At 43.5% G+C, this 17,214-nt stretch overlaps 2 protein-coding genes across 4 annotated transcripts in view; one reads left to right on the top strand and one right to left on the bottom strand.

Annotated features, from left to right (window-relative positions):
- The window catches only part of LOC137791730 (fatty acyl-CoA reductase 1-like), a 40,805-nt gene extending 29,632 nt beyond the window's left edge, over positions 1–11,173 (top strand). For both annotated transcript variants that reach the window (XM_068586866.1, XM_068586865.1), the window contains exons 4-13: positions 720–899; positions 2,354–2,531; positions 4,227–4,271; positions 4,351–4,469; positions 4,577–4,606; positions 4,870–4,937; positions 7,169–7,340; positions 7,436–7,565; positions 7,814–7,941; positions 8,377–11,173. In XM_068586866.1, the coding sequence (XP_068442967.1) occupies positions 720–899; positions 2,354–2,531; positions 4,227–4,271; positions 4,351–4,469; positions 4,577–4,606; positions 4,870–4,937; positions 7,169–7,340; positions 7,436–7,565; positions 7,814–7,941; positions 8,377–8,539 (1,213 nt within the window). In that variant the 3' untranslated portion in view covers positions 8,540–11,173. The remainder of the gene's footprint in view (positions 1–719; positions 900–2,353; positions 2,532–4,226; positions 4,272–4,350; positions 4,470–4,576; positions 4,607–4,869; positions 4,938–7,168; positions 7,341–7,435; positions 7,566–7,813; positions 7,942–8,376) is intronic.
- A 494-nt stretch (positions 11,174–11,667) lies between these two features.
- On the bottom strand, positions 11,668–16,373 carry LOC137791588 (endoplasmic reticulum-Golgi intermediate compartment protein 2-like). Of its 2 annotated transcripts, none has more exons than XM_068586648.1 (14): positions 16,239–16,373; positions 15,287–15,420; positions 15,093–15,201; positions 14,956–15,002; positions 14,798–14,865; positions 14,654–14,694; positions 13,985–14,086; positions 13,819–13,914; positions 13,635–13,690; positions 13,258–13,356; positions 12,940–13,037; positions 12,693–12,855; positions 12,166–12,245; positions 11,668–11,996 (listed from the first exon to the last, which is right to left on the bottom strand). In XM_068586648.1, the coding sequence occupies exons 2-14, from the start codon at positions 15,390–15,392 to the stop codon at positions 11,916–11,918; spliced, it is 1,146 nt and encodes a 381-aa protein (XP_068442749.1). In that variant the 5' UTR covers positions 15,393–15,420; positions 16,239–16,373; the 3' UTR covers positions 11,668–11,915. The 2 variants fall into 2 exon arrangements, 1 of the variants encoding a protein (XP_068442749.1); XR_011078041.1 differs by having other exon boundaries at positions 11,978–11,996; positions 12,166–12,641; positions 12,736–12,855.
- Between the last annotated feature and the right edge of the window lie 841 nt (positions 16,374–17,214).

The raw sequence follows: 17,214 nt of genomic DNA, 5'->3' as shown, positions 1-17,214 counted from the left end.
CTGCCACCACCTGACCACATGTGATTCATGCCGACGGACCCGTCGCCCACCAGACGCTCTCCAGCCTCCTGTCGCACACACACACACACACCTTGCGAGCGCCGCCCACACACAGCCAGAGAAGCACTCTATCTCACAGTCTCTGGTGTTTAACTGACCCTCAGTTTTTCTTCCTGTCGCCTCGAGCAAAAATGGAGTCGCAGAGCTACTGCCGAATGCAGCAGGTCCACCGACTGAAGTGTTGGTTGTTTTTCAGGATAAAACCAGAAACACAAATCCCTCGGGAGAATGTTTTTCATAGTAAATGGGCCTAATTGCACGCGTCATCACACGGTGTAATGCAATCTTGTCATTTATTGATGCAATTTATGGCGAAATCCAGAAGTATTTCCCCTCTAATGCGGCGACAACGCGCTCTGAGCTGAAGCAGACGTGTAGGAATAAGATGATTTGAAGGTGGCGATGGTTAATTACTACAACTGGCATGCAGTGGCTCGATGAGTGTTACTGAGAGCTAAACCCACCTCTCTTTGGCTTCAAGTCATCCTGCGCCGGCTTCTAATCACGTCCTGCAGATTCTTGCAAACGGAGAACGCACACGTTCGATCTCTAGCACACAAACCTTTCACTCCCACACACATGCATGCATTCACACACTTTCCTCCCCCCCACACTCACACACAGTATTTACCACTATCCATCTCTCTTCTCTCCCACAGACACGCCCTGCAGCTGAACGTGATCGCCACGCAGCAGCTCCTCAGCCTGGCCAAGCAGATGCACCACCTCGAGGCCTTCGTCCACATCTCCACCGCCTATGCAAACTGCAACCGCAAGCACATCGACGAGGTCATCTACCCGCCACCCGTCGAGCCCAAGAAGCTCATCGAGTCCCTCGAGTGAGTCAAGAAAGAGCTGGAGGGGTGGGGGCGCTCTGTTTCTGGAGCCCAATAACACACTGGAAAGAGTTCATGCAACGTGCCACCTTTAAAAGTGCAAATTTGATAAAAGATGCCAAAGTTTATCTGGTGGAAATATCTTTTTTAACCACCTTGTGAGCAATGAACGTGATGAGAAAGCTCTCAAATGTCTGCGTATTAAATTAAACGGATGCTTCAGTGTCAAGGGGACACGTATACAGAGTACATATGCTTCACACAACCTCCCCCTGTCGACCTGTTCCTATTTTTACATGCGTTTGTGTCCAAGTGACTAATGGGGACCACAGCTTTTGGAATTGGTTCAGTATTGAGGGAGAAAGCTGCAAACAGCAGCTGCTGCATGAGCTGTAATGTAATCGCTCCGGGGCGACTTCTCGCCATCATTTACGTCCACTCACAAAGCTTCTCGTGGCCGCTGACAGGTTTAGGTTGCTGTTACAAGTGTCTGAGAACATTATGGAAAGGACCCGACTGAGAACTGAAGTGTTTTCTTTTTCCTCTCGCCTGATCTCGAAGTCTCGTTTTGATTCCTCGCGTCACATCCACACGTTGTCGAAAAAATCAGCTGATAATCTCTTAGATAACGCTAAGCTACACTTCCTGTATGCAGACACAACAGCTCCTGTGTCACTCACAGCTCCACGGTTGTTCAGCAACAAGTCACATGACACGATAACAAACAAAGAAAGCTAAGAACCAAATTTCTGTGCGGGGTCCTTTTCATAATGTTGTACGATATGAGGCCGTCTGTTGCCAAAACAATCACTTTAAGAGGACGTACATTAGCGATTACATTACAGCTCGTTCAGTACCTGCTGTCTGCAGCGTTCTCCTTCAACACGTGAGCAATTTCAAGGTTGAAAAACACAGATGCCACTCTTTAGTTATCGTAAAATCTGACTCATTTTTGTTGGTGTTTTTACATTTTTTAGCACATTTTTCAGGTTGATATTAAGTCTTCGCTTTTTGTTCCAAATCACTAAATCTCTGCTCACGTCTTTTGATCCGTTCAGTGAATCTGAACGAACGAAGAGAAAGAAATGAAAAGGAAATGCGGTCTCATTATCCGGCTCACCCAGCTCTCAAAGTCACGGTCATTAACGACACATAAATGCGTTGTAGAAAAGTAAAATATTGCTTCTACGTGAAGCTTTCAGGAAGTTACATTTCCTGTGTTGAATACTAGCAGTGACAGTTTGCATTTGCATCTGTCTTAAACTTGAGTACATAAACATTATAATCATGTAAAATAAATGTACATCTCAATAACGCAATAGATTTTTAAATGGTAAATATACCAAATTATGTCTGTACGTTGCCCTCTGACGGCCCAGAAGACGCTAAGATACCGCTCTGGCTACATGAACGCGTAGTTATTAGTGATAATAAAGTCCTCCGTGTCTCGTCTCCAGGTGGATGGACGACGGCATCGTGCGCGACATCACGCCGCGGCTCATCGGCGACCGGCCCAACACGTACACCTACACCAAAGCCCTGGCCGAGTACTTGGTGCAGCAGGAGCAAGACAAACTCAACATCGCCATCATCAGACCCTCCATAGTGGGAGCCAGCTGGAAGGAGCCGTTCCCAGTGAGTCTTTGTATACTTCATACTGAAATATGTGCATGTGGTAAATGTAAATCATCGACGCGTTTGTCGGGACGCTTGTCACATTATGCGTTTCCCTCGAAATGGAAATGAGATATGGATCGATGTAACGCTGCGCGGGTCAGTGCAGCTTCCAGCAATTCAAACTATTTGGTTAATATCTTGGCTGGAGAAGACCTGCGTGACTCAGTCGACTCAAACAGCTGTTGGGGAGGGAGAGCTGAAACGGGACACCGAGGGCGGAGGCTGACAAACCGAATGTCCCGTTAAGGGTGGCAGGTTGAGGAGTGCAGAGAAGTTCATGCAAAGGCCAGAGGACTTAAGGCTCTGAAAGTTGCTGCTCCTCTTCCCCCTGATTTAAGCCGCTTTCAGTCACGCTGCTGGCGCTGCAGGCGCCCTGACATCTTCAACATTTGCATTTCGCAGGGTTTGAATCGGTTTGCATTTACTGCAATAAGTCTATGAAAATGATGTGGACTATTATTTAAAGAGTGGTCTTCACGTTACATCAAATGCGTTTGATCTTTAAGGGCCAATCTGGGATTTTAGATGTGGAAAAATCAAGCAGGAATCCAAAAAGAGGCCATTTTGAGACATTAAAACCTTGGATTTGTTTGCTTGTACTAAAATAGTGAAGACAGAAAGAACGAAGCAAAGAAACAAAATCTTGATCTTCAGATCCATCTTCTCTCTTTTAGATTCAGTTTGACGTTCACTTCGTCCATAAATCTACTGAGAGATCATAGAAGAAGTCTTTTGAATGGCTGCAGTTCACTTTGCACTTTTCAGGTAATTTGCTGTTGCACGCAGTGAGATGAGGGCGACCCTTCAGCTGCTCACGGTCGCTCCCGCAAGACAAACAAACGGTGCTCTGAGAGGACGATGCTGCGTAAATGAAAAATAGCACTAAAACACAGGGAAGTCGTTGTTTGTCTGCCGTCTTGTGTGACTCTCGGCGGCCGATCCTGGCTCTCTGCGCTCCGGCCTCCCGTCGTAAGCTCGGCCTGGCAGCGGCTCTTCAAAAAGGCCTCGCTCACGCTTGGCCATGCAATCGCGTTGGCAGCTCGTGCCAGGAGGCGCTGTGAGGCGTTGGAGGAGGCGAGAGAGGGGGGGGAGGGGATGGGGCTGCCTATTTATACGTTTGTGTTGTGGTGTGTGTTCAAGCGCAACATGCATTTAGTTCTGTCCGTTTGGGACTTAATGTACCCAGATGTTGACCATTTAACCAACGTATATGATGCAGAATATCAACTCAAAGATATAGCTGTTATTTTAGCTGTGGCGTCGAGCCGTCCTCACATTGTAGTGCTGCTAAAAACACCTCTGGCCTGCTCACGTGTGCTCTTTATCTGCCCCCAGAGCGTATTATTAGACTCCGGACAAGCCTCGGCCTCCACTGCATAATCGCTATCCAGTCCCGCGCGTTGGAAACTGCAGAAGTCTATGAACCAGGAGAAGTCTATAACCAGTGGTTTCATCTATTTTTAATGCTCTTTAATTGAAGTCGACAATCAGCGTTTCCTAGCGTCGCTTGTTCTCCCACCACAGGAAGTAACAAATCCCCGAACAGCTGATTCAGCGCTCATGAACGCATACTTAATAGCCACACATGTGTTGCTGTCAGTATCTCTAATATATGACGTACTTTTACACGTTTTCTCTGCTCTTTCGCCTCAGGGTTGGATCGACAACTTCAACGGGCCGAGTGGAGTCTTTATCGCCGTGAGTGATGCTCTTGAACCTTTGAAGCTTTTAAAAAGGCACAAACACACGCGTGATGCAAGTGTGCTCCTGTGATCAGGCTGGAAAGGGGATCCTGCGGACCATGAGGGCCAACAACGACGCGGTGGCTGACCTCATCCCCGTGGACGTGGTCATCAACCTCACGCTGGCTGCTGGCTGGTACACCGCTGAACGCAGGTTAGTGCCCCGACCCACATCTACGTCACCAACTGTTATGTGATTACTCTAGTGTGTGTGTTTGTGTGTATGTGTGTGTGTTTCTGACAACTTGTACTTCTTTTCAGAAGGAAAACAGAAAAACTGAAAAATGAAAGTTAAGTATCAACTCCTCATTGGAAATGCATGTTAACAGGTTTAGTTATCCCTTAGTTTCATAGCCTGAATGTGTATTCAGTATCTTGTCAGCACTCTTTGAACACTCTGCATGTGTTGTCTCAGATTAATATGCATCCAAGAATCACCTTTGCACCGTTATCGTACTACTTTTATAACTTGATATTCGTACAGCTCAGAAAAAAACAGACTCAATTGTGTTTTTATTGGCTTCATTGTGACCTTCCTCTCCCACGCCTTGCAGACCTAAAACGTCTCTGGTGTACAACTGCACCTCCGGAGGCATCAACCCGTTCCACTGGGGAGAGATCGGTAGGTGCATTGTTTGTTTTTTTCTTGCCTGAAGGTAATAGAAACCGGTCACTGCGGGCGGATATTATTCGCAGAGCCGTTTCTGCCTGCGTCTGCTGGCATCCCGCAACAGTGTTGTCCCCTTCATCTCTAATCAATACACCAGTGTTGTGACATAACTGGCGCGTGTTAAGTTGTGTAGCTCGTGGTCGGGGCTCTTGTGGAGAGTGTCTGCCACCTGCTGGAAAGAGACAGAAGATGGGCTTAACGTTTAGTGTTAGTGGGTTTACTCAAGACCTGGTTCACGTTCATACATAAACAGGTGCTAGGTGTATTAGCTTTGACGAAACAGGTTTTCAATATTAAATTAAAAATCAAAAGCACATTATAGTTTCTATGCTACAAGACAACCTTCGCTTTTTTTTGCTTTATCGACATCTATGTTATTTTATTATTTTAACGTCATATTTGATCATTTCCATCAATAGTTTTGAGGATACAAGTTAACACTAGTGTTCATACAACTTTACACTGAGCTAATGACTGTATTTTGTGTCTTGTGCAAATGTGCGTTAGCAGTTAGCGCGCTGATGCTAGCTTTTAGCTCAGAGCAGCGCATAAAAGAAACAGGAGTAATTGTAATAACTCAGAATTATTCATAGATAGAAAATACAAAGGGTACATGTATTCAAGGTCTAGCATATAACAAAAATATATATTTAGTATTATTCAAGGTGTGTTTTGATGCTGCTGATGTGACTCAGAGCTTTTAAGGCTCGTCTTAACTAAAGGTCCCGATAGCGGCGATTAAAATCCACACGAGGATTGAAAGGTCTGGTTGTTTCCATCCCAGCGGTCATGAGATGCAGTGGGATTAGAGCGCTGTGGATCGTCAGGGTGGCAGCGTGACAAGGGACCCTCTCTAACCCCATTTCCTCTCAGATTAGCAAACATGCTCCCTTCACCGAGGAAATTGCTACCAGATGGCTCGTGGCGGGATTAGGCCTCGTCGCCGCAACTCAGTTATGAAAGAGGAAACCGGGGACTCTTATCTCGCCGGCCCAAAGTAGGAGTAGCACTGAGATTTAAAGGACAAAACAAGTAGAGAAGGAGGATCCAGCTCCTTGTTGCTAGCAAAGAATTGTGGGTACTCGCGCCCGTTGTTATTTTTTTGTCGTCGTCTTTACTCTCCCACACCTCGGAGGTCAGCTCAAGGTTAGCGGCGATCCTCCAGGCTGCGAAGGGGCCGGGCCGCAGCTGGCTGTCAGCCCGGATCTGGTCATCGCTCCCCCCCACTCCCTGCAAAAAAAAAAACCTTACATATCTGTTTCCATGGAAACAAGCGGGTGCAAGGCCTAGTTGGCGTGCTGCGCGTATGATGTAATGTCTGAAGTCACATGGCCGCTCTGTGTGTGTGTGTGTGTGTCTGCGGATGGCTGCTGCTGGATTCTAGAGGAGGAGAGGAGAAGAGAGGAGGAGAAGGAGGGGAGGAGAGGATGAAGAGGAGGAAGAGGAGGAGGAGGAGGCTGCACTGCCCAGTGGGGGTGAAGTCATTGTGCGGCTGCTTTCTGTCTGATATTCCCCCGAGAACCAGAGCTGAAAATCGTGTTATGATTAAGGCCGTCCGATGGTTCCTGGAAGTCGAGATCTGCGGATAGAAATTGCGATTGTTCCTGGTCGGGGATGTTGACAATTCAGATTATTTGCAGTTGCTCATGAGGACCTTTTTTTTATATTCTTCAATGTATGATGGGATCCTCACACTTCCGCTGACTTTTAAAGCGAGGCTCGCCCTCGTTTGTGCCCCCGTTACGTTCAAGTCACAGAGCTGAACTTTTGATTTTCCAAAGATGTAATAACTGGGGATTTTGAAATCCCTCCATCAAACAATTTGGATAAAAGAAAGCACTGTCCTATCCACGGCCAGATAAAACACACTTAAAGGTAATTTAACGAATAGAAACCGAGCTGGTAGCCAGGAATGACACGTGTCTTCGTATCAACATTTTAAAAATATCATTGGTATTGGTCATTATTATTTTAATACAGGCAGGAAACAGAGGTGAAAAAGCTCTTATTGTACTGCAGATGTAATGTTTTATAGTAATATAGTAATATGTGAGAGGCACAAGCTGGATCTAGTATTTATTAGAAATCTTTTTGAACTTGCAAAGTTTCTATTTCCCTCTGACATATCTCAGAGATGAATACTGTATTTTGCTGTCTCATTAAAACATCCCCCCATCCTGCAGAGCACCATGTGATGTCGTCCTTCAAGAGGAACCCGCTGGATCAAGCCTTCCGGAGGCCCAACGCCAACATCACCTCCAACTACCTGATCAACCAGTACTGGATCCTGGTCAGCCACAAGTTCCCGGCCCTCATCTACGACCTCGTGCTGCGTCTCTCCGGACAAAAGCCGCAGTAAGACCCGCAGAGCTTCAAACCCAGCGAGCAGTTGAAGTGTGTGTCGCGTTGACCTCTTGACCTCTTGACCCCCCCCCGTGCTCTCGCTTTAGGATGATGCGCATCTTCAACCGTCTGCACAAGGCCATCGGCCTGCTGGAGTATTTCAGCAGCCAGGACTGGGAGTGGAACTCTGAGAACATGAGCATGCTGTTGAGCCAGCTGACGCCCGAGGACAGGAAGGTACACAGAGTACACGTAGTACACAGTAAACACAGCCAGGTTGGGCTGCGTTTTGAGATACTCGTGCTATTTTTTCAGTATACTTTTTCCTGTAGGACCAGTTACTTTGCATATTAGTTTAAAACATATTGCCTCTGCTGTGTCTACATCTGAGTATTTTTAGAGACTCTATTGCTCCATCTAGTGGTGAGCTTTGGTTCTGCCTTCGTCCCGACGACCTCCCGACCATCTTTTCTGTCTCCTCACAGACATTTAACTTCGACGTGCGCCAGCTGAACTGGCCCGAGTACATCGAGAACTACTGCATCGGCACCAAGAAGTACGTCCTGAACGAAGACATGTCCGACATTCCTGCAGCCAGGCAGCACCTGAGGAAGTAAGTCAGCATGATAACGCAGCATGAACACAACAGGAGGTGGCTCTCTTGATAAATAACTCATTCATTGCTATCTCTACATTACCCACACATGTCTTAGAATAAATAATATTAGCTTTCTTGTTATTTTGATGGAACATTGAATGTTGTCCTTTTCTGTTTTTCTCTTTTAAGAAGACAGAGTTTGACAAAAAGTCAACTGAAAACATTCAAATGAAATATTTCAGAGCATCGAAAACATCTACATTAAAATTAAACGTTACTTGTCATCCAAGTTTAACAGAAGAATCTTTACTAAACTGTCTGAAAAAATAGCACAAACGTATTGTATTCATATGCTGCGTAATCACAAGTACATCATCATGCTGTGTTCAATGTTTTATAATCATCTCTTTGCTTTCTAAAAGCCTCGTTGTTGTTTCCCACTTCCACCAGATTGAGGAACATCCGCTACACCTTCAACACCCTGTTGGTCGTCTTCATCTGGCGGGTGTTTATCGCTCGCTCCCAGATGGCCAGAAACATCTGGTACTTTGTGGTCAGCCTCTGTTTCAAGTTCCTCTCCTACTTCCGCGCATCCAGCACCATAACCAACTGAGTCTTCCTCCGAGTCCTTGAAAACCAAGAGGCAGCGGGTTTCTCGCCTTCCGGCCGTCAAGCAGGATTGCGACATCTGAGACTCTGACTGTCCACGACGGGCGCTTGAAATCCTCCCTCGTGTGCGGATTAGCCGGAGGCTCTCGACAGGTGGGAGGCTGCAGCTGTGTGAAGCACTCGGGAGGGACGATCGGAGGGTCCGCTAGCCATGAATTCATTAAAAAAATGTAGTTTTTAAACCCATCCGTTTGGTCACCGGAAGTGTTGTAGTTCATTTTGTACCTCCCTTTTTTCCTCTCAACGTGGCCAATTATATTATGCAACAAAAAGCCTTTTTTTTTTGTGTGTGACTTCCATTTTATTTTTCCATCTTCTTGAATCTCGGTACGTTGCCTTGACTTGTGAGGATTTTTTTTTTTTTGGTTTCATACTTGAAATACGGCAGAGCTTCAGCGGAGGACGATTTCTATGAGGTCATTTTATTTCTCTGTTTTCTACTCTTTAACACGCAGGCTATCTGTCTTGTCATTAAAGTGTATCTACTGCCTTTTTAAGATCACACCCCAAACCAACCCGTGGCTATCTTGTCTCGAGGCCAATCCACAGATGGAGACTCGTTTTAAAGCTAATTTCTGACAGTATCACTACATATACGGAAACATACAGATCTGCCATCTTTCCTGCTGTGGAGGTGGTCACTTCTTTGATATCACAAACAATAATGTCAGTATGTCTTTGAACATAAACCTTGTTTGTTTGAATGCTCATCCACTTTTTGCCTGTTTGTACAGCAGTTTGTACTGGAACTAAGTTTACTACTTTTACATATTTATACTTGGGTCGAAGGCTAGTCGGATATATGTGGTAGAGCAGTGTATTATATATAAATAAGAGAACATCAGAGTCAAGTTTATTTGTATAGCCCAGTATCACATAATGTATAATGTCTCCCAACATTTCCCAACCAAGCCCACGTTTTCTAAGAAGACAAAACTCCCCCAGAACCTAAAAAAGGCACACAAAAAATGACAAATGATATCAAGTTGTAGCCGTTGGACATGCCAAAAACAACAACTACAATGCTAATAGAGTACGTCCAAGTCCAGTTTAATATTCGTGACGTCAAATATCCAAGATTGTAGGTTTGTGAGATTGGGGGGGGGGGCGAAGATTAAAGCAGGAGATTTAGTTGAGTCACAGCGGTAAACAACAGTTTCTCTGTAAATTTCTAACCCAGTGATGTCTGAACAAATATTCCATCCACTGCAAAACATTTGAAACCATAGTTTTAACTTGTTTCCTCTGCCGTCTGGATCAGATAAGGCTGAGGAAAACTTTCTAGAAATAGCTTTTAGACGAGCAGTAAGTGTGCAATGTCCCTCTGGGTTTTTCAAACATCACCTGAGAAATGGATGTGACTGTGACTCAAACGTAATGCTAATGCATGAGGCACACACCGCAGCCGGCAGGGCACCCAGCAGATAGCAGCAGACTGTGTACTCAGACAAACGTGAAGATGAAGGCACTATTGATTTAGGATGCATCTTAGTTCTTGAGGCAGGCCTCTGGATACTGAGGAGGTCATACGGTTTGTTGCATATGGCTGAGGAAGAAAGAAGATCCATCCTCCTTGTGTGAATAAGAAGCTAGGCTACTGCGTTCAATTATTACAGCAAGAAAAGGGAATTTCAGCTTCGTCTCTATGTAAGAAAAGATTATTTCAAACTGCTTTTGCCAGCTGGTAAACAGGACCGAGCGTGGAGCAATCGTAAGAATTGATTGCAACGTTAATTTGAGCGTCATCTACAAATTACCATTGCAGCTGCAAACGATTGTGCTGAACAGAAGACTATTTATTGGGAAAAGTAGAGGACCAAGTACGGAGCCTTGAGGTTCGCCAAAACCTCACCTCGAGGAGGAGACGGACTTCTAGACACACTGTGACCTATATGTTAGTCTGGACCTAAATCACAAAAGTGCTAGGTTATAAACGAGGGATTTAAAGCCCTCCTGGTATCACGTCCTTGACCCCAGCTTGGAACATCTGTAAATAGTTGAACGACATATTATTCTTATAGACTACCAAAAAATTGTATTTGACTGTTGATCTTTGCTTGGTGGGAGTCTTCACAGGACTCCACACCACAGAGCTTCCTGCAGAGTTTACCAAAAGTGTTAAAGTGTGACAGGCAAAGTCGGATTTTTACTAAACAAAGGAGAAAACTGTGTACAGCATTGTATGTGGCATGACTCTTGACAGAATACAAATAACAGCTGTGAGCCTATATGGGAGGAAAAAGGGACAGAACTAAATAAATGTTTATGCAAAGCCCATGTCTGTGGTGTAATCGTGGTAACTGTCCTCCTGATGTCAGAAAGGGATAATGAACCAAAATGTCTGCAGTTGTACCGTCTGCTGTCGTGGTTTTGTCAGTTCTTGTTCTTGCGTCGTGAAAAGAGTTTTGCTCGTGTGTTTCACAACTAAGTGCTTGTCTTTGGCGCAGGAAGCTCCCGTTACTGTACGTAAGCAACCAGGACTTCGTCTGATACTTTCTGCTGTCATTTACACAATGCTTGACCACCTTTACGCCCAACACTTCATTCAAAGTCTGCTTGACAAAACTGAAATAAACTAGAGGAGAAAAAGTGCAAGTTCTGCTTCAATCCATGAAACGTCTACCTCACCATGTAGTTTCTTTACAACACCTTGAAATTACCAGCCACTGATACTTTAATTAATAGTTTTTTGTTTTACATTGCTGCTGGCGAGAGGAGAAAACGACCAGAAGGAGATTATTCCCTGAACTCATGGAGTTTGTAAATCATGCAGAGAGGATCTCACAAAAGATGCTGTCCAGTTGCATTGTGGGAAATGTAGGATGTCGCGTTTTTGGAACTTAAGTTATACTAGGGACTAAAAGGTATGATATTTTGTTCTTTTTCTTTATATAGTTATAGAGTTTTATGTATAGTCTTAGTTGTATTCTCTTGAGCAGTCTTTAGGCTTCAGGTTATTTACTCTTAAAATAACTACTTATAATCTTGTTAATTTCCCAACACAATCACATGTGACACCTTAAAAACAAGTAATTAACAAAGATGTAAATGTTCCACACAATATTGCCTCGGTGGTATTTTTATTTATTTATGGATCTTTACATTTTATTGGAGTCAAAATGACGACCAGACAATCTGTAGAATGTTCTATTATACAGAAAGCTAAAGAAACAAACCCATCACAGAAAATAAATGCATTTGTAGTCGTACAATGTTTAGTCGTAGCACAATGAGCTGTACACCACAGTGTTCAACAGACTACCTCTCTCAGTAGAAAACCAAAATTTGATGTTTGACGACGACCAAACACCGGAAAACCGCTACTCCTGAGGGACGCCGTCGGCCAACAAAGGAGCCTGGTGATTATTGAGATTGTTCATCTGGTCGTGAAGCTGCACATCCTAGAATAGATCCAGGACAGGTAGGTCTGTTAGATCTGCTCCATGTTTACACAGAGACAGAGAAAAACAATTCCTTCCTCTCTTACGGTAATGGAGACGGCCTGTTTAGTGAGCACTAGGACGCGTGTGTGTGGATACAAACGGCATACACTGCGTGGTAAGGACTCACCTCTCTGGGCCTGTAGCCTCCCAGTTTGAGGCGACAGCAGATAACGTCGAAGCAGAAGCCGACAAGCCCATGGAGCATGCCTTTGAGGAGGAACACACACAAACACTATGTCAGTGTAAAGTGCACTGGTTTCCTGTCCAACAGAGAGTTGACTTTAAACTCCTGCTGCTGGTTTACAAAGCGCCTATATGTTTGTGCTCTGCTGCCACGTTATGAACCATCCCGATCACTCAGTTCGTCTAATTTCTGTTTTAAGAGTCAGAACTAAACACGTAGAAGCAGCGTTCAGCTTTTTTGCTCCACATATCTGGAACAAAGTCCCTGAAAGCTGCAGGTCAGCTGAGACTCTCAGCTCATTCAAATCCAGATTGAACACTTTTCTTCATTTTTTGATCTTGTTTTCTTCTCCATTATTACGCCTTGTTGTTGAAATGTGCTCCACAGATAAACTTGCCCAGCCTTAATCTGTCCCGTCCCTGTTGAAAGAAGACATACACAACTGTGATCGCAGGTGAAACCAGACTTGCCCGTCGTGGAGAATATACCCCCGATGATGCCGCACAGCCGCACCAGGAACTGCCACAGCGGCATGTGCTGCTCGCTGACCGTCACCATCAGGGAGCTGGTGTCGTACTTGATGAAGACGCCCGAGACGCCGTGGCTGCCCGCTGCATGGTTTATCGCCCGCTCCTTTGAAAACAGACACGCGCGACGTGGTTAGCGCTATCCCGGGTTTTTACTCCGAAGCGCTTCATCCCTCCTCTTTTCACTCACCCGCTCGGTCACAGAAAACTGGTGCGTGTCTGCAGATATCTTGTACGTGTTCAGTCTGGTTGGAACCACTGTGATGAAGTACTGGAACATCTGGTTATCTGTAAGGAAAGAGAATGATGGAAAGGAAAAATATACCAAAAAAACTAAACAACCCATCGTGGACTTCTATCCAGTTGTACCTAGTGAGCTGTGAGCATGCTAAGTGAGCTAAGGAGCGATAGAGTCAATTCATGTTTGACTGAAAGTCTCAGCGCATCATTTATTCTGCCATCCTGTGTTTTATCCTCTCCTTTCTCTTCAAACATAGCAGTGACTCACTGTTAAAGGTGATTTTCTCTGTGCCGTCCAGAGGATTGATGATGCCCGGTATCTCCTCCCCAAAAGATAAATGGTCTATTCGATGGGAGAAGTTGTACGCTGTGATGCAAAGATGAGAGGGAGCTCAGGTTCAATCTAGGCCCGAGGAGAATCACTGAACAAGTTCTCGGTGCTTGTCTACAGATCAGCCATAAAGAAAAGGAACGAGGTAGATACAGAAAGTGATGAATAATACATGTGAAAACAGAACATTTAATAGTAGCATTGATGTAAAAATAAACACCCTGAGGAAGATGTCTGTGTTGTTTTTGAGTTGCTTATTAAAACACTAGCCAAAGAAAACATATGCGAGCATAATGAAGGAAACAGTTACATACTGTCGTGGCTGACAAAAGCTGCAATGTGGGCGTGACCCTGAGGATGGTGAATGGGCCTGGAGGAGACAAAACAAAGCATTAGAAGACTGGCGTCAACAAAGGATCGACAATTTTTCATATTTACACAAACTCTACAGCAAGAGATTCCTATGATCTCGTTATATATCTGCCTCTGGTTTCTTACTTTCCCACAGTGATGTGCAGGTTTCCTGCCACCTTGTTGACGTAGACGTGTCCGTGTATCCTGCAAGCATGGAGCGGCTCTGTAGCGGCGTCCTCCCTGCACACACACACATAATAATTGAGCACATAATTTGTAAGATTCACGTAAAACTGAACACTGAACTGACCGTGGGGGCAGAGCCGTGGGACCTCCATTGAGAAGAGTTTTGTAAAGGACTTCCTGAAGAGCGTGTTCCTCTCGCAGCCGGTTCTGTATGAGAAGCAACGTCCTGGGGACAAAACAAACAAACAAGCGAGACAAAGCAGCACTTGTAGATGAACTGCATCTGGACTGTAGAAACACAACTACTCCAGCTTTTCTATCTAGTTTTAAAATCTAAAGTTTTTCTTTTCACCTCAAATAGGCGACACTCTTAAAGGTATAGTTCATATTTTTAGAAGTGGGGTTGTATGTATAGATAGTGAGTGTAACAGATGTTGTTTTCTTTACGATTGCCAAGTACTCCAAACTAAAAGGCGTGCTGTGGATAAGTAATCGCCCAAACTTACTTCAAAAAATCTTAACTTCCCCTTTAAAGACTTTTAAATTATAATGCGAAATCAAACCAACTTAATCACATAAAAAAGGGAACTTAAAGCATCCGTTAAGAGGAAGGATAGCGTGACTATTGTTTCATATCCTGGAAGATAAAAAGTGAACTATTTCAAACTGAATTTAAGATATAAAACACTATATTTATCTCCACTGAAGCCTTTAATGCAGATCAAATCTTTTCAGACGATATCAGACATCCTGCTGTTTCAATATCTCCCAGCATGATGTCATGACAGCTCACCTTTGCCACAGTCTTTGTTGTGGAGTCAGTTCAAAAATAACCTGAACAAACATACATAAGAGACGAAAAGCAGTTGTAAAAAACAACGTAAAACAACATCTTTGAAAGCTGCAGAGCTAATGTTCGGAGACATGCTTCCCTCACAGGTTCGTACTGGAGGCCGCTGGACGTGATCATGGTCTCTGCCAGGTCCAGAATATCTGCTCCAACGTCTGCAATCACAGACATGCACGCATGCAACTGACACACATGTATGTCTACAATGCACTTCCATGAGCAATTTATCCTCGTGAGATACTCACGCTGGCATTGCATGGCAACCGTAATGTCAATGTTTATCCTCAATTTACTGCAAATGAGGAAAAAGAAAAAAGGAGAATAATATAATTTCCCGCCATTTACTGTAAATAGAACTAAGTTTGTTTCGTGTAAGTAGTACCTGGAAAAATCCTTGTCAACTTCATATTCATACTTCATCCAAGTGTCTCTATAAACAAAGAACTCGAAGATAGCCAGAAGTGCCATGGCGCCGAAAGCGATCAGCGACACTGTGGATGAGACGGGCAGACGGGTTACACTTGCGATGTCTTTCCTGCATATTGTCATCTTTCTGTCCTCGGAGGAGCGACCCACCGGTTCCTCCTGAGGCCGAGGTCTCCACGTAGCTGTCGGACACTTTGGGGAAGGCGTCCAGCTCCCTCACCAAGCTCAGGGCTTTTCTTCGTGACAGGCGCCTCATCTTCAGGTTCAGGGATGCTCTCCACCTCCTCCATCACAAATCAAACACATGTATCCAGTTAGTGTTGCATTCAGGAGCTCGGCCTGCAACATCTGGCTTTGTGATGGTTTTATTAAGGATGTTAATGTACACTTTACGGAGGGGGACACATTGATATCATGCAAATACCATCATGTATCTGGGAAATGTGCAGAAACAATGATGCTTGTTACAGATGCAGAACACATTTTTCATTAGTAGTTTTCTGGTATGTTATCCTATTTAATTTAACTTTTTCATGACATTTCTTTCTTTCAGATGAATAAAAAATGCAGTATTTCTTTTCTTAAGCTTTGTTTGCTCGGTCAAAACTTAGTTTTGGTAAACATTTTAAAATAAAATAGTAACATAATTCTATTGAGAAAAAAAAGAAATGAAAATATTTCATCTTCTCAATAGTATTTTTTTTAAATTAGTATTAGTTTTAAACGGTATGTTTATGTTCTTTAAAACATAAGATGATCAAATACATTAGCTTGTCAATATAATAAGATTATTATTATTAATAATAATAATAATAATACATTGAAATATTAAAATGTGCAGCCATGCCTTCAACACAAACACCAGCAAATGCCCTTTTAACACCCTAATACACTTTACATCTGGATATAAACGACACTGCAGGAAAAAGATGGACGATTAAAATCAAAAGAAATGTTAATATCATAATATATTCAGACGATATTGGCATGGATATTCCGCAAAGTCCAAAAGAGTATTATATAAAGGTGCAGGTGTATTTACTGACTGCAAACCGTTCCAATAAAGCAGCACATCTTTCCCAAAACCCTTTATTCCTCTTACCTGTTTTATCACCTGACTAGAGGTCACATCGCGCTACAGGATCCTGGACGCCATGTCCACAAGTTATCGCTGCTGTTTAGATGATATCTTAATGTTAGTGCACCATGACGCCTCCATACAAGGAGAGGGCGGACTCGCGTCTTCCTTGTTTTGGGTAAACCGTGACGTCAGCGAGTGCGTAGCATATGACGTGAACGCGCACAGAGCAGCAATGTCGATGTTCTGCCAGCAGGTGGCGCCTTTATACTGGAATCTGATGTAAATTAAGTAATATAATATAATTGGGTGCATATATCGCAAACAGGACACAATCACATGACAATACATGAATTGAACTTGTTTCATAAGAATCTAAAAGTAGCTTACTATGTGAAAAAATAATTAGTTCTATAGCAATAATTTATGACATTTAGCGAGTGGTGGAATGTCCACTCGAATACTGCACAACTTTAAGATACTGTGGTTTTTCCATCCCATGCTAATTTATACTGCACTATATGTAAAATATATGGGGCAATTTTCGTGCTTGTACTTTTGTATTTTTTTGTTTTTAATGCAGAAATTTGAGTTGTACAGAGTATTTTTACACTGTAGTATTGTTGAGAGCAGAGTAGTTCTTCTATCATAAACTTGTCAATATTTGTTCAAAACACTTTATAAGTTTGGAAAAGTTTACATAATCTCATTATCTTTAATGCAAAATTAATTTAAAGCAGATTTATTATCTAACTTTTCACTGGTCCAACCTCATCAATAGTGTCTGATGTGTTATTTGTTAAGATTACCATACTTTATTGGGACAATTTGCAACTGGAAATTGCAGTTTATTTAATGCAGTGAGGTGATTTTTGAAACAACCTGAATAAAGGCAGACAAGAAGGGTGTTGGCTTTTTACTTTTCAAGATCTATATTTATATTCTTCGTTTGAAGAGAACCCTCAAACAACCAAATCAAGAAAAAACTTTCAGATGTTTT

The sequence above is a fragment of the Clinocottus analis genome, unplaced genomic scaffold (genome assembly GCF_023055335.1).
Source record: "Clinocottus analis isolate CAN_PGR_092001 unplaced genomic scaffold, fCliAna1.0.p SCAF_20, whole genome shotgun sequence".
Lineage (NCBI taxonomy): Eukaryota > Metazoa > Chordata > Actinopteri > Perciformes > Cottidae > Clinocottus > Clinocottus analis.
Note: the sequence above shows the minus strand (reverse complement) of the source record. Positions and strands in the feature narration are given on the sequence as shown.

Excerpts from the sequence above, each read along its gene's own strand:
- LOC137791588 (XM_068586648.1), bottom strand. The coding sequence starts at position 15,392 with ATGAGGCGCCTGTCACGAAGAAAAGCCCTGAGCTTGGTGAGGGAGCTG. Across the intron at positions 14,087-14,653 it reads CAACAAAGACTGTGGCAAAG|GACGTTGCTTCTCATACAGA; the intron begins GTGAGCTGTCAT and ends TTTTGTCCCCAG. Across the intron at positions 11,997-12,165 it reads GAGGCTACAGGCCCAGAGAG|GATGTGCAGCTTCACGACCA; the intron begins GTGAGTCCTTAC and ends GATCTATTCTAG.